At 39.0% G+C, this 15,688-nt stretch overlaps 1 protein-coding gene across 7 annotated transcripts in view; it reads right to left on the bottom strand.

Moving 5' to 3' along the window:
* LOC110336759 (E3 ubiquitin-protein ligase HERC2) overlaps positions 1–15,688 on the bottom strand; it is a 174,413-nt gene that overhangs the window by 85,072 nt on the left and 73,653 nt on the right. For 5 of the 7 annotated variants that reach the window (XM_021219818.1, XM_029537466.1, XM_029537460.1 and 2 more), the window contains exons 26-38: positions 15,171–15,321; positions 12,953–13,167; positions 12,600–12,732; positions 12,366–12,493; positions 12,082–12,277; positions 11,017–11,150; positions 10,353–10,526; positions 10,142–10,278; positions 9,876–10,027; positions 8,784–8,975; positions 3,692–3,879; positions 2,914–3,106; positions 833–1,015 (exon numbers count right to left, since the gene is read on the bottom strand). In XM_021219818.1, the coding sequence (XP_021075477.1) occupies positions 833–1,015; positions 2,914–3,106; positions 3,692–3,879; positions 8,784–8,975; positions 9,876–10,027; positions 10,142–10,278; positions 10,353–10,526; positions 11,017–11,150; positions 12,082–12,277; positions 12,366–12,493; positions 12,600–12,732; positions 12,953–13,167; positions 15,171–15,321 (2,176 nt within the window). The remainder of the gene's footprint in view (positions 1–832; positions 1,016–2,913; positions 3,107–3,691; positions 3,880–8,783; positions 8,976–9,875; positions 10,028–10,141; positions 10,279–10,352; positions 10,527–11,016; positions 11,151–12,081; positions 12,278–12,365; positions 12,494–12,599; positions 12,733–12,952; positions 13,168–15,170; positions 15,322–15,688) is intronic. The other 2 variants (XM_029537451.1, XM_029537453.1) reach the window with 2 other exon arrangements.

The raw sequence follows: 15,688 nt of genomic DNA, 5'->3' as shown, positions 1-15,688 counted from the left end.
CCAATGGAGGAGCTAGAGAAAGTACCCAAGGAGCTGAAGGGGTCTGCAACCCTATAGGTGGAACAACAATATGAACTAACCAGTACCCCCAGAGCTTGTGTCTCTTGCTGCATATATAGCAGAAGATGGCATATTCAGCCATCATTGGAAAGAGAGGCCCCTTGGTCTTGCAAACTTTATATGCCCCATAAAGGGGAACGCCAGGGCCAAGAGTGGGAATGGGTGGGTAGGGGAGTAGGGTGGGGGGAGGGTATAGGGTACATTCGGGATAGCATTTGAAATGTAAATGAAGAAAATATCTAATAAAATAATTAAAAGAAAAAAAAAAGTTGACCGTTCCCACACATAGACCTCTCCCAACCCCCATCCCCATTCACATGTTAAAGTGCTTAGTATCTCAAAATGTGGTCTTGTTGGAAAATGGAGTCACTGAAGATATAAATTAGATCGGATGAGGTTAACTGGCATTCTTGTAAAAAGTAAATCTGAAACACATGCACATAAACACACATGTACAGAGGAAATCATGTGAACAAGATACAAACTAGGTTGATGTGCCAAAAGTTGCCAAGCAAACCCCCAATGCTAGAGAAGCCTAGAACAGATTCTCCCTGGTAGCCTGAGAAGGAACTAGCCCTGCCAGGACTTTCTGTTGTTTATCATACCTTGTTTATAATGCCTTCACACCGCAGTCCCAGAAACCTTATTACATTAGTCTTTACACACATGCTGATTCACATTCTAACATCCAGCCCACAAACATAAAAATGTGAGAGATTTACACACTATATCCATGCTGAGGTTCTGTGTCCCATAATTATTCATTCCATACCTGGCTTATCTGTTGTTCCGCTTTCCACTAACATTCGAAGTAGTCCACACAGAGTCTTGGTGGCCTCGCTCTGCATGATGTCAGCATGAACTCCAACAGAGAGACACAGGGTTTGCAATAAGTTAATAACGCTGGTCAGCATCATCGCTGTGGGGTGAATGTTCCTTTCACCTTGCTCTGCTTCTGACAAGGAGGATGGCAATAAGAAACGATAATCCCAAATAAAATTGTCTATGGATATCATTTAAGGTCTTTAATATCACAGTCTTTTTTCTTTTTAAAAATCTGAACAAATTTTAGAGTAGTTCTAGGTTCACAGTAAAATTTAGAGGGTACACAGATCTAACAAACTGGTTTTTTAGAACTTAGAATAGGTGGCTATCTGAACTCAGTACTTATAAGACTGATAGATGATGTAGTTGTGTTTTAATATTAGAAAGGGAAACATCTTTACAAGAAACGGTGAAACTTAGAATTTATTCTCGTTTTCCCTTTCTTTTTTCCCCCAAGAGACAGTCTTATGGTTGCCCAGCCTAGCTCAAACTCCTGGGTTCAAGACAGACTGTTGCCTCAGCCTCTCACCACTGCACCTAGCTACCTCAGTCATTTCTGCCCCTACCTTCCTTTAAAAAATTATATTGGGGGGTGGGGAATATGCAGGTACTCATAATGTAGAGAGACCAGAGGAAAACCTCAAGTGTCTTCTTTCTTCAGGTGACATCCATTTTGATTTTATGAAGCAGGGAGGACTTTCGCGAATCTTGGGAACTGCTAATTAAGCTAGCATTGTCTGGACAGTGAGTCTTGAGACCAACCAGAGTTCCAATTACAAGCACATGTATAACTGCACCAGCTTTTATCTAGGGATCTAATTCAGGTCCTAGTGCTTGATAATAATAACGACTTTTATGAACTGAGCCATCTATTCCACACTAAAAAAAAAATGAGACTTTAGAGTAACATTCTGTTTAAGCAACCTTATTATATAACTCAGAAGTAAAGAAAATTTTGCAAGGTTTCCCTTCTTTAGAAAGACAACTTATCAAATGTCCAGGAGCTACAATCTGAGTGAAGGCAACTGATAGACCATTTGAGGAAGCAGCCAGTCTATCTGTGGACAAGCAGGCCACATATCCTGTCACATATCCATCTCTTCCCTGGCTCTAATTCTATAATGAGGAATACCCCAGATACAGCTAAAAAAGGGGTTACACACATTTGGTCCAGAGGCACACACTATAGCTTGGATCCACTTCTAAATTCTGTGTTGCTAGATAGGTTGAAGTATTCTAAATCAAAGAATATGAATATGAAAGAATAAAAGGAAGCAAGTGGGGCCATACATTGCAACTTGAAGTTGATGGAGGAAAAATCAAAGGGTCCAGAACAATATAACATAACACTGAATCCACCATGCTACATACTATCAGGCTTTGGGTAACCACACAAACCAATCAAAAATAAGGCTAAGACCAGCAACCTGGCTTAGTAGGTATAGGTACTTGCTACCACCCCGAGTACCTCAATTTGCTCCCCAGAATCTACATGGTGAAAAGAGAGAAGTGACTTCCACAGTTGTCTTCTAATCTCCACAGGTATGCTGTAGAATGTCTGTGTTTCAACTTTCAATGAATGAATGAATGAATGAATGAATGGGTTTTGGTTTTTTAAGGATCATCAGGTAGAGATACCTGCCACCAAGCCTGACAACAACCTAAGTTAAATCCCCTGAGTGATGGCTGATGAAAGGAGAACTGACTCCCATAAGCTGTCCTGTTAACTTATCGACATGTAGATGAGTATGAGTGTGAGTGTGAGTGTGCATGTTGCACACCCTCTCTTCCATCCTACTCTGACAAGGGCATCAGGAAGTAAAGGTTCAGATACAACAGTTTGTCTGGGCTACTAGATGTAGAGCCCCCATTACACAGCTATACCAGAATCTTTGTGTGAAGTGCAGCTAGAGTAGTCTTCAGATGAATCCTGACCACTGTCTAACTTTCCAGGGGGAATGATGGCGATCTAACAAATGAACAATTTGCCCAGCTATCTTGAACTACAAGACTTTGTAAGTCACCCACCGGAGTCATCCTCTGTGTCTGAATCCTCTGCAGAGGGCTGTGATGACACAGGCAGCTCCACCAGCTTGAGGTCGTATTTTCCTTCTTTTCCCATCCTGTATGAGTTAGTGCTGCCTGTGTCCCACTGGACCCTGATCCAGCCATCCTCTCCCAGCTCGCCAATTACTCGGCCTAGACCTGGGGGAGGCCCATCCTGAAAGAGTAAAAATACAAACCAGGTTAAGAGAGTGCATGTCCTGTTCTGGACACACCATAGTTCCTGTTTAAATTCTGTACACAGATTTTCCATCAGCCTCCTCCTGACTCAAAAATATCTGAAAAAAATGTACAGATCATATTACCTTTAAATGCCACAAAAATCAAATGTTTATGTTCCTTTATCAAAGAACAGAGACATAGAATGAACTCTCTTAACTAGGGGACTCTTATGTATTAATGAGTGTTCTAGCAATGCAAGTGGTCTCCCCAGTGACCTGACTACTTCTTTAGACTGTGAACCTAGGCCCCACAGCAATACTCTATCAACCATTCCAAAGGAAAAAAAAAGCTGTTGATAGCATGCTATTACTGGGTCTCAGACAATTCACACTTAGCAGTGTGGCCGAGAAAACCCCCATGATATCATGGGAAGGACAAGTTCTTTTGCCTGTATTTTATTGTTCAGAAATCAGCAGCTAACTTACCTATCAATCTTACAAGACCTGAATCAGGCAGCCACCTATTCTATCTTCCACTGATACATAAGATGTGCTAAGATGTTAATGAAATCTCTGAATACCTGGTCACCCCACTTCCAATCCACCCCTCTCATGACCCTGGTTCCAATCTTCATCATAGCAGCCAGTTCTGGTCCTGAAACAGGGAGCTGAACAGGAGCAGTTTCCTTCCTTGTTTCTTCCAACACTGTAGCAGAGGCTCCCCGGGCAGAAGCATTCATGTCATCCTCAACACTGTCACAAGTAGGACCTGTCAGAACATCAAACAACAGCTAAAACAATTTTCATTATTTTTTTTTTAAAATTGTGTCACTACTTATGTGTAAACTATATGTCTAAATGTGGGCTTGTACATAGGGACACAGTGGTAACATGAGTCTGAAAGATGGCCTCAGGTGTCCTAGAGCTGGAATTATAGGCAGTTGTAAGCCACCAAACATGGGTGCTGAAAACTAAGTGAACTCAGATCTTCACAACAGTGGTTAAGTGTTCTTTTTATCTGCAGAGCCATCTTTCCGACCTCCAATGTCCTGTGGTAGCACTCAAGATAATTGCAAGTTCAAAGCAGACTGGTCTACACGGAAGGATCCTGTCTCAAACACAAATACACACACACACACACACACACACACGGGGGGGGGGGGGGAGAAGGGAGGAAGGACAGACACAAAGGTCAGGAAGAACTGGTTAGCACTAAATTTAAAGAACTCATACTAAAGCCTCATCCAGGCCAGGCCTATAGCTAACCATCTGCAAAGGTCTTTCTCTGTGCCTTCATTCCGTGGGGACTCTAGATTCTCCCTCACCTCACCGCTTTGTGTCAGCCTCCAATATGCAAAGGCACTCTCTACCTAAGAACCTGCTGGCCACCACAGCCTGGGAATCTGGTAGGTAATCTTATCTCTCCTTCAGTTCCTCCATTACAAGTTTCCCAGCCTCATCCCCAGCCTTGTAGCAGATCATGTGATGGGGCCTGGCCTCCCTTTCTAACTGTACTCTCTGGGACTTTGTTAAACCTCAGGACACACCCAGCTTTCCTCCTCCCTGAGGATCCACTCGGCCTTCCCCTGCTAGCTCATCCCCATTCCTTCCTATCCATCCCAAATACCCAAGAACAGGTTCTACCTCGGAGCCCAGTGGCCAAACCCTGCAGGAATTCAAGAAAACCCAAACCGATGTTAAACTGAAGATAAAAATTAAGAAGTCAAAAAATCCTCAGAGATAAGCCTCATCAGCAGAGTAAAAGATATAGAAGAGATAATCTCAGGCAGTACAGACAAGATAGAAGAAATAAATACCTCAGCCCCACCCCACAAAAAAGTTAAATCTAAAAAAAGTCCAGACACACATATCTAGGAAATTTGAGACATTGTGGAATGACCAAATCTATGACTAAAAGGAATAGAAGAAACTCAGATCAAAAGTTTAGAAAACATTTGCAACAAAAACACAGAAGAAATTTCCCCTAACCTAAAAAAGGAGGCCCCTATTAAGGTACAAGAAGAAAACACAACACCAAATAGAATGAGCCATAAAAGAAATTCCCCAGGACACATAATAACCAAACCATACATGTACAAAAAAATAAATTGAAAGGTACAAGAGAAAAAAAAAAACAAGTAAAATATAAAAGCAGACCCAACAGAATAGAACACCTGAATGTTAAGAGTTCTCAATGGAGACTCTAAAAACTACAAGGGCCTAGATGGATGGTCTACAAACTCTATGAAAAACTACAGATGCCAGTCCAAACTACTACACCCTCCAAAACTTTCAGTCACAATAGACTAAGAAAAAAACTTCACGATAAAACTAAAATTTAAGCAGGCACTAGAAACAAAACTTCGGTCTGAGAGGTTAATCACATCCAAGAAAACAGAAGGAATAAATGATTTCAGACAAGCAAATCAAGAGAGGAAAAGCTCCCACCATAACAGGAATCAAGAAACTGCTCACTGATTACTCTCACATCAGTGGTCTCAATTCTCCAATAAAAAACATAGATAAGCAAGTCAAATAAAAAAACAAGACGCATCCTACTGCTGCTTTCAAGAAATACACCTTAATATCAAGGACTGACATTATTTCAGGGAACAAGGATGTAAAAAGATATTCTAAACAAATGGACCCAGAAAACAAGCCAGTATAAGTATTTAATATCCAACAAAATAAACATCAAGCCAAAACTAGTAAGAAGAGATAGAGAACACTGCATACTTGTCAAAGGAAAAATATACCAAGAGAATAATTCAATTGAAACATTTATGTACCAAATACAAGGGCACCCAAGTTCATAAAAGAAATAGCCAAAATACACATTGATCCTCACACAATGATAATGGGTAACTTCAAAACTGGACTCTGGAAAATAGGCAGGTCATCCAAACAAAAACTAAAAGGAAAAACGCTGTCAAAAATAAATGATGTCATAAATAAATGGGCCTAGCAGATACTTACAGAACATATTACCCAAACACAAAAGAATATACATTCTTCTCTGCAACTCATGTGACTTTCTCAAAAACTGACTATATACTTGGACTCAAAGCAACAGATATAAGTAATTTAAAATAACAGCCTGCATCCCATCTGGCCACCAAGGATTAAAACTGGATATCAACAACAACAACAAAAATGTACAAATTTCAAAGAAACTGAACAACTCACTATTGAATAAAAATGAATCAAGATAGAAATGAAGAAATTTTAAAATGTCTTAGAATTGAATGAAAATGAAACACAACATACCCAAATATATGAGAAACATATGAAGGCAGCTCTAAGGGGCAAGTTATACAATACATGACTACATAAAATAAATGTTAAAAATATTTTTTTAAGTAATAACTTAATGACATACTTTAAAGCTCTTGAACAAAAAAAAAATGACATTGAAAAGTAAATGGCAAGAAATAATAAACTCAGGGCTGAAACCAAAAAAATATGAACAGACAAACACCACTACCAACAACAACAATGAAAACAATACAAATAATCAATGAAATGAGTTAGTTCTTGGCAAGAATCAGTAAGCTTAATAATCTTTTAGCCAAATTAATTTAAAGATGGAAAGAGAGGCAAATAAATAAAATCAGAGATGAAAAGGGATCAACAAAGAAAGGGGGAAAAAGAGAAGAGAAAACCAGGTGATGGTGGCACGTGCCTTTAATCCCAGCACAGGGGGATCTAGGGCAGCCTGGTCTACCAAGTGAGCCATCAGGGAAATACAAATCAAAACTACTTTGGACTCTATCTTATACCTGTCAGAAAGGCTAAGACCAAAACCACAAGTGACAGCTCACGCTGGTGAGCATGTGGAGCAAGGGGGACAGTCCTCCATTGCTAGTGGGAGGGCAAACTTGATTCAGCTACTTCAGAAATCAATATGGCAGTTTCTCAGAAAATTGGCAATAATTCTATTTCAAGACCTGGCTATACCACTCCTGGGATCATCATACATACTCCATTACACAATGGAGCATTATTCAGCTGTTAAAAAACAGTGTTACCATGAAATTTGCAGGCAAATGAATGGAATTAGAAAGATCACTGTGAGTGAGGTAACCCAGACAGAGAAAGAAAAGCATGGTATATACTCACTTCTAAGTGGATATTAACCATAAAGTAAAGGATAATCATGCTAAGTAACAAGGAGGGCCCAAGAGGGGTTGGGGGACCACACATGAATCTCACTGATATAGGGAAACAGAATGGACAATTCAGGTAGGTGGGAGAAGAGATTGGACAGGGGTATGGGATGGAGATGGGACCAGGAGGGATCAGGTGTGGGGAGGAGAGCACTTCACATTCATTGAGATGGCCTTAATCTCCAAACTACAGCAATAAAACTGTCAAAGGTCCAGAGATGCTGAGACTTGCATGTGGGAAGCCAGTGTGCAACTCAGTGGCAGAGTCTGCTGCACTAATCACTCAAAGTGGAGCACCCATATTCCTGGGCAGGAGTGAAGCAGAAGTATGACATTAATGTTTATATATAGCAGGCCTACTGCCTACACTCTAGAAGCAGAGGCAGGGATTCTCTGTGAGCATAGACTTTCAGGCCAAGCAGAGCTACATAGTGTCTTTAAGAAAAAACAAACAAACAAACAAAAAACAGTGTATGAAAGAAGCCAGTTAGCAGAAAAACTAGAAATCTCTCCTACTAAAGCTATCTGTACTGTACCAGATCATGCGCACAAACGTTGCACACTATAAGACTATCCAATCTGTGCAGTACAGGTGCCATTCATATTCTTACACTCCCCAAATACCACAGCTCACTAGTGCTCACTATAGCTCAGAAATACTTTCTTCCTTAAGAAACTGTTTGGTTTCTCTCATCTGTAGGTTCCTACTCTGATTCCTGTTCCAGTACAAAACAACCTAGAAACACCAGTAGGTGGCCTCCAAAATGCAGTACCCACCTGTACCCACCCTGCCACATGACCTCAGTATTCTACTCCTTTTAAAAACAAAAGAACTAAGAATAGGTATTCAAGAATTTATATACAAACATTCCAAACAAAACTACTCAGCAAAGTAAATGGTAAAACAATCCACCTGTCCACCAGTGTATAAATGTCAAATAGGCAAATAATAACATTTTCAGTTATAAAAAGAAGTACTGACATAAATCAAAACTCAAATATAAAAGCCTACAAATTGCAAGACTGCACTGACATGAAATACGCAAAAATGTAAATCCATTGAAGCAGAAAGCTGATTTTTGGTTATCTGGGATATAACAACAATAGTGACTGATAAATGGACATAGATTTAGATTTGTGTTTATGAAAAATTTCTGAAACAAGACAGCAGTAACAGCTGCTCAAAACATGAATGTCCCTGATAGGCATGGTGGCACACACTTTAAACCCCACACTCTGGAGGCAAAGTCAGGTGGATCTCTTCAAGGTCAGCCTAGGCTCTAAGCTAAGCATGCATGGTAAAATCCTGTCTTAAAAAAAACAAAGCAACAAGATCAAAGAGAAAAATAAAGAAAAAATATATTAATGCCCCTAATGTTGTTCAGTTACAAACTCAACACATTTAAAAGGCTTGCTTTTATGTTATGCATACTTTACTACAATTTTATTTTAAGGAGAAAAAGTAAGTCACATTTTCCTAAAGGTCCCAAAGCCAATTCCAACCTACCGATCAGCCTTAGGGCTGTCTGAGTGAGTGCCAGCGTGCCTGAGTTGAGCAGGAGGTCAAGGTTGTTTGCACCATGCTGCAGGGTGAGCATGCTGAGCATCACCAGAAGAAATCGAGCTTGTGGGATGGTACCTAGGCTTGGTCCCGCCGGGTTCTCATTGGTAATGGTTTGTAGGGGAACAGGCTGGATACCTAACAAGCATTGACATTCATTTGAATTCCTTACTTTTGGGTACAATACACACAATCAATACACAATGGAGTTTGGTTATTAATTATCTTTTTTTAAAAATTTGAGTTTCCACATAATGTGCTTAGGGCAGTTCTATTTTATTTTGTGATATTCCCATTATCTACATTCCACACACTGCTATCTCTGTCTTCAATATACAGTATAAAGGGTGTAAATTAAGTTAGATCAGCAATAAATTCTAGTACAATTTTTACCAGCACTCTGTAGGTAGACGTCTGTGTGAGTTGAAGGCCAACCTAGTCTAAATATTGAGTTTCAAGTTGGCAAAGGCTACAATAGTAAGACCCTGACTCTTAATAAGATCCAAAAATCAAAATGAAACAACAAAAAAATGCAAACAAATACCAATTTAAAAGTTTGGGGATGAGCACCCCAAAGTGTGGCACTCCATATTATACAAGAGCACCCTAAAGTTTAAAAACAATATCATGATGTTTTCTAAACATCTTTGGCCATCGTTCACTTTACTACCAATCAACAAGTTATTTATTTATTTATTATTTCTCTACAGATACTCAAATTATCTAGAAGAAAAGTATTAGTTTAGAACACTGGCACCCTAAAGAATATGGTATAATACTCCTAACAATGTAGTTTTCAGAATATTTTGAGATTATTCATTCTGACAAATTTTCAAAGTTCTATTCTCAATCTTTAAAAGAAAAAAAAAAGGCTAAAAGCACCTAAAATTATTGATCTGATGAACAGGTTTCTAAAGCAAAAGGTATTTTTGTAAATTTACACAACATATAGTATATGGCACTGCTGCAATCACAGACATTACCACAATACCAGTTTTAAAATAAAGCCTTTTATTTATGACTTTTTGTATAGCTCACCCAGCTCTTTAAACTTGGCACTTGCATCCATCAGAACAGATCTAATATTCTGAACTGCCCAAGCATACAACTTGCCAAAAGTCACTTCCAGCAGCATCCGATTAAATGGTGGGATCAAATCCACATCCCTCAAGCAGTCTGTAAGTGGTTCCCTTTCAAACAAAGAAACAGAATTTGACTTGGGACATTGCCAGACTTTTAACTTCAAAAGAACATTAGTGTGTTGTCAAGATTCCCAAATTGAGAAAATTTTTATAAAGCTTTACCCTATATCAATTCCTTCAGGAATAAGTCTTTGCCATCCACAAAACATAGCATACTGCACAGAAGGAAGTAAAAAACTTTTGGCTGCCAGTTTCAGAATTGTATCTATCCCTTCCAGACGAACCTCTGCTCTCTCCAACTGCAAAATAACAATATTTGCAGTCAGTGCTCTATCTGACTCAATGCAAAGGATCGTACCACAGAAAGTCTTACCTGTTTTAGTAGGCACTTCCGCATTTTTTCCACATCTACTGGCTCTTCTTTAAGGGCAAATTCAACAATTGTATTGAGGAGTGCAGACTGTGGGTAAAGGCCCTGCACATTTTGCTTTAACCATTTATATTTATGAACCCCTGTAACTGTATTCAATAATGGTTGCCATTTATCCTAACAAAAAGAACAATATAAATCATTAGTTTACCCTATTACCGTGTACTATAAAAGTTTTTTGAATATAAACAAGGTACCAATAGTTCTGTTGTTTGTATGCTAGGATCAGAACCCACAACATTGTAACACAAGCTTGGAAAGCAATCTGTGTCGCTGATATTTTACATTAATTAACAGATATTACTTTTAAAAATATTAATAGTGTCAGGAACCAATAGTTTATCAATCAAATAGGAAAATGAGTGAATGATTTAAAAAAGAAAGAAAAAATCAATACTGAGCCAAAACCAAAAGGAAATAGTTTTCCAGCAGTGTGACTAGCCAGAACACTGTCAGCCAAGTTTATTAAGCAGGCTGGGCCCATACTTATGATAGCAACACACCACACTCACTACCCTGCAGGTTTAGTACAACAGCATGGTACCAGAGATTCATTTGTGTGTAGTATTTCTATAATGCAGTCTAAGAATCACAGAACATACTTCACCTTGGGAGACTTCATGGAAATAGGTTTTTTGTCTACATTTATAGGACTATGAGGCAAAACACAAGCTTCTTCTAAATCACTCTCTTCATTTCCAATTTTTTCTTCACTATCAGTAGATTCTGATTTCTTAGGAACTGTAATTAAAAACATAAAAATCATTTATATAACTTTTAATTAAATACTTTAATGTACAAGAATGAATAAGTTGGCGTTTCAGTCACCTTGACCAAAGGCAGAGTTTATCTGAAAAGAGGGAACCACAACTGAGAAGATGCCTCCCAAGACTGGCCTATGGACAACCATTGGGACATTCTTTTAATAAGTGATTGAATGTGGGAGATCCCAGACCATATCATCCCTGGGATGGTGGTCCTGGGATCTACAAAAAATGAGCTGAGCAAGTCATGCGAAGCAAGCCAGTAATCAGCACTCTTCCATTACTTCTGTTTCAGTTCCTTTCTCCAGATTCCACTTGGAGTTCCTGTCCTGACTTTCCTCCATGACAGAGTGTGATCTGAGAGTTGTAAGATGAAATAAACTCTTTCCTCTCCAAATTGAATTTGAGGAAAGAATGGCTATAACCAGGTAAGTCCACTATATTCAACAGTTATAACTATTCTGCTTTATTATTACAATCATCTCATACTGAGTCCAATTTACTGCACTTGGTACTTACTATCTGCAGTTTTGAGCACCCACTGAAGGTCCTCAAAACTGCAGGTAGTACCCAGCACAATAAATAAGATAGAGGGAAACTATTTTACTCAGTACTTCAAAACAACAAAACATTTTCTTACAAAAATGGCAATATCAAATCATAAGATGAAATGTTCCAATAATTTCATTACCAGAACAATGTTATAAATTTTCCCCATCAACTTACTAAAATAATCAAAACTGTTGCATTCAATCACAAATATACATAAATACTATGATAATACATGGAAATGTCACAGGCATTTTGATAATGCCAGTATCAAAAACTTCCCACTGAAGTCCAAGACTCAGCCAAAGGTTTAGAAAGTATACTCGGTAACAATGTATTCCAACCTTTTCCATTATTACCTCTCTTTTTCCTTCTTTCTCGAATGATCTTCTGAGCTATCCTCCTCCAACGTGGTAATGAGCCTAACAACTTAAACTTAGACATTATAGAGAGGTCACTACAAACAGCAGGCCTCAATTCATTGAAGAGAAATCTCAAGCGTTCAATGACAGGAGCACACACCTCCTTGTAGGAACGGCCCTGTTCTTGATGAGTCTGCCAAGGTAAATAGGGAAATGGACTTAACAATAAGTATTTTGGCAACAGTCTACACAACAGAGAAAAAGAATTAAAATCCATTCACCTTAATGAGTGAGCATTTTGCTTGGTAGACAACTCTACACACATCCACAACAGATTTAGGCAACGTTCTGTGCTTTACTTGCTCAATACCAAGTGTACCTACATGAACTAAAGATAATGCCACATGACCTGTAAAAGACATTTTATGAAAGGGCAAGGTAGGAATTAATGTATAACACATGCCATTTGAAAGGTCTACAATGTAATTAAAACACATGAATACTGTGGTCTGTACCTAAATCTTCATGTTTTAGGAGGCAGCATAAGAGAAGACGGCCAACCTCTTCCACGGGATGCTCAGGAGGAAACGTTATCGGTGTAGTCAAGTGGCACTGTCTACAGTACCTTTCAATTTGACACAGAAAGTCCTGCACGAAGAAGGGTTAGAGATAACCTCAGAGCCGTGAGTAAATCTTTACAAGCCCCAACACACCACAGCTTTTACCCAACTTTTTGCAACAGGTGATCTATACCTCACTTTTATGAATGCAGAATCAATTTATCACCTCAATACTAAATCTCCAATTAACACACAAAGTTGTGCTATGTTGAAGATACAGAATGCTAAGTCAGAAGAATCTAGCTCACCTTCACATTGTAGTCCTGGATGTTATTGTCTGCAATGGCTTGCAGGAACGCCTGAGAATGATCACCCAAGGCCCATCTGTGAGAACACAGTCGGGACTTGCTGATGGGTGTGCCCCCAGGAGAGCTACAGTGGTCCTCATCTTTCTCTTCATTGTAGCTGTAGTGAATCTGGCTGGTCTGCAGACCCCCAGAGAAAATCGATGACTGCAGCCACTCTAGAAAATGTATAAGTATTCAGTACAGAGAAACTGAAATAAACTCTTCAAAAATAAACATACAGAAAAAATAAGATAAATTCCTGAACTGAATACTCAATTTCAAAAATGAAATTCAACACCATTCTTAAGTTACAAACACATTTACATTCTCTACACTAGAAGTTTCTGACTGTCTAAGGATGACGTGATGTTAATTTGAACAAACCATCATCTTGACAAAATGTAGAATTAGAATCACTTGAGAAGAGACTTCCTATAAGAGACTGTCTAGATGACATGGACCCTTCAATATTTGTGGCAGATTGCCTTCACTGCATCTAGTGACCTGGGAAGACCTAGGCTCATGAGGGACACCATTCTCAGGATTTGGGTACTGGACTGAAATTGCAGACAGTGAGTTGTGTAGTAAGCATACATGTATTCATTTTCTCTCTGCTTTCAACTGTGTGAGTGATTAACTATTTCAAGTTCTTGCCTCGACTTTCCCACAATGATGGACTGTAACCTGCAACTGTAAGCCAATAAGCCTTTTCTTATCCTCAAGGCTGTGCCAAGGTGTTTTATCTGACAACAGGAACAGAACTAAAATGCATGACACTAGAACCCAGTGCAGGCTTTACAAGTCTGTGCGCTCTGATTTAGAGATGGCTTCAACACGTCCCCAAAGGATTCATACATTGGGAGCTTGGTCCCCAATATTGTGATGCTAGGATGTGATGAGACCTATAAGATGTGGGCACAGTGAGAGGCCCTCAGAGGTAGGTCACTGTGGCTGTGCCCATGAGAGAGCAATTTCTACAAAAGCCTAAAGTCTTCATTCCTAAATCACACTTGGACTTTCTGTATTATCAGCTGATCTTTACCATGCATAATATAGCCAAATGGGCCTGTCAGTCATGCTACTTGAATTTACTTAGGATTTGTTAAGGTAACACACCATCTGAAGACACGGATAACATACTTTCACATGGGTAAGCAACAAAAGCTCCCCATACAGAGCAAAGCACTCAACTCCAGTTGTGAAGGGAAGACAGCAGAGGCATTTCAAGGGCATGAAGGAAGAAAACCACCACTATGCTAAAGGAAAAGGAAGTGACAACTGAGCATTCTGAGTTCTAGAATAAGACAAAGATACTGAGCATACTGAGATAAGAAACAGCATGCCTGAAAGGTTTCTATAAAGACCATCTTCAATCTGGATTGTTCATAAAACTAAAGAAACAAGACAATATTTTAACAAACCCACAATCATCAAAAAAAAAAAAATCTTACTAATGGGAAAGCAAAAGACTGGAAAGGAGAGCTGTGTGTACTGTAGCGTGTGAGATACAGGATCAGGTAAGTCTGACAGGAATATATACCTTTTGTTGTGAGAATTAAGAGTATTAATTATAGCTGCTTTTGTCTCACTGGAGGAAACCCCACTAGAAAATTAGTAGCATGAACATCACTGCAGGTTTTCACTGAGGACCTAATTTATCAGTAAATCTAATCTAATCTGCTAATCACTCCAGCAATCAAATTTGGGATGCTTTCAGCGCTCTTATTGGATATCTAGATTTGAAGTGCTAGGGAACTTTCACAAATGGCTGTATCAATTCTTCTAAAACAGACTGAGCTGACCCTAATCACCTTGTGCTATAGAAAGAATTATCAAGCACCTTTCATCCCCCAAAGACAAGCTTCTGAGCTGGAAGTGGGTAGGGCCCTTCCTGCCAGATTGCACAGTGCTTTCCATTCCTCTAACCCTAGAGTCTTCAAGCTCCTCCTTTGCTGACTTATGTGAAACTCATCCTCCATTACTATGACAAGTCTCAGGGAGGAATATAAGTAGTACAGTCTAGTTCACAGGCAACTTAGCAGGCATGGAGGCCAGCTTGCTGTCTCCAGACATCCACTCTAAAGCTTACTGACCTCCTTGGCATGTTCTTCCCATTAGGCATTTCTGTCCAAAGTACTATACCATAAAACTGGTTAACAAAAAATAAATTTGTTCTTACTGGCGCATTCAACCTCCACAGGAGATAGTGGTGTGCTCATTACTAAATAAGAAGCATGCAATCCAAGAAGTAAGCCCAGGTTCCTCTCTGTGTCAATCAGAGGTGAAGACAAACTTCCAAGATCTGGTATGGTAACAACTTCTTGGTCAGGCTGGAAAAATTAATTTGTTGGTTCAGAAAACAAAATTAATTAAAATTACAACATCAAAAAAGACCAGCAGCTTATGTACCTAAGATCATCTATCACAATCAGAACAAAAAGGTGTTAAAGGTATTTGTTAGCACATCCTATAATGAGTTTATGTTAGAGCAACCAACTAACTGCATATAAAACACTAGAGAGCAAATACGAGAAAACAAATAACAGCTCTGGGGCCTAAAAGAGGAGAACCCTGTCTCAGGAGTTGGGGAAAGATTCTAAATTGACAAACGAACTGTAAGGACAAAGTTTAATATCTTTTCTTTTTTTTTTTTTTTTTTTTTTAACATTTCTTTATTTCTGGCATGTTGTTAACTCT

The sequence above is a fragment of the Mus pahari genome, chromosome 1, assembly GCF_900095145.1.
Source record: "Mus pahari chromosome 1, PAHARI_EIJ_v1.1, whole genome shotgun sequence".
Classification (NCBI taxonomy): domain Eukaryota; kingdom Metazoa; phylum Chordata; class Mammalia; order Rodentia; family Muridae; genus Mus; species Mus pahari.
This window is presented reverse-complemented; position numbering and strand designations above follow the sequence as displayed.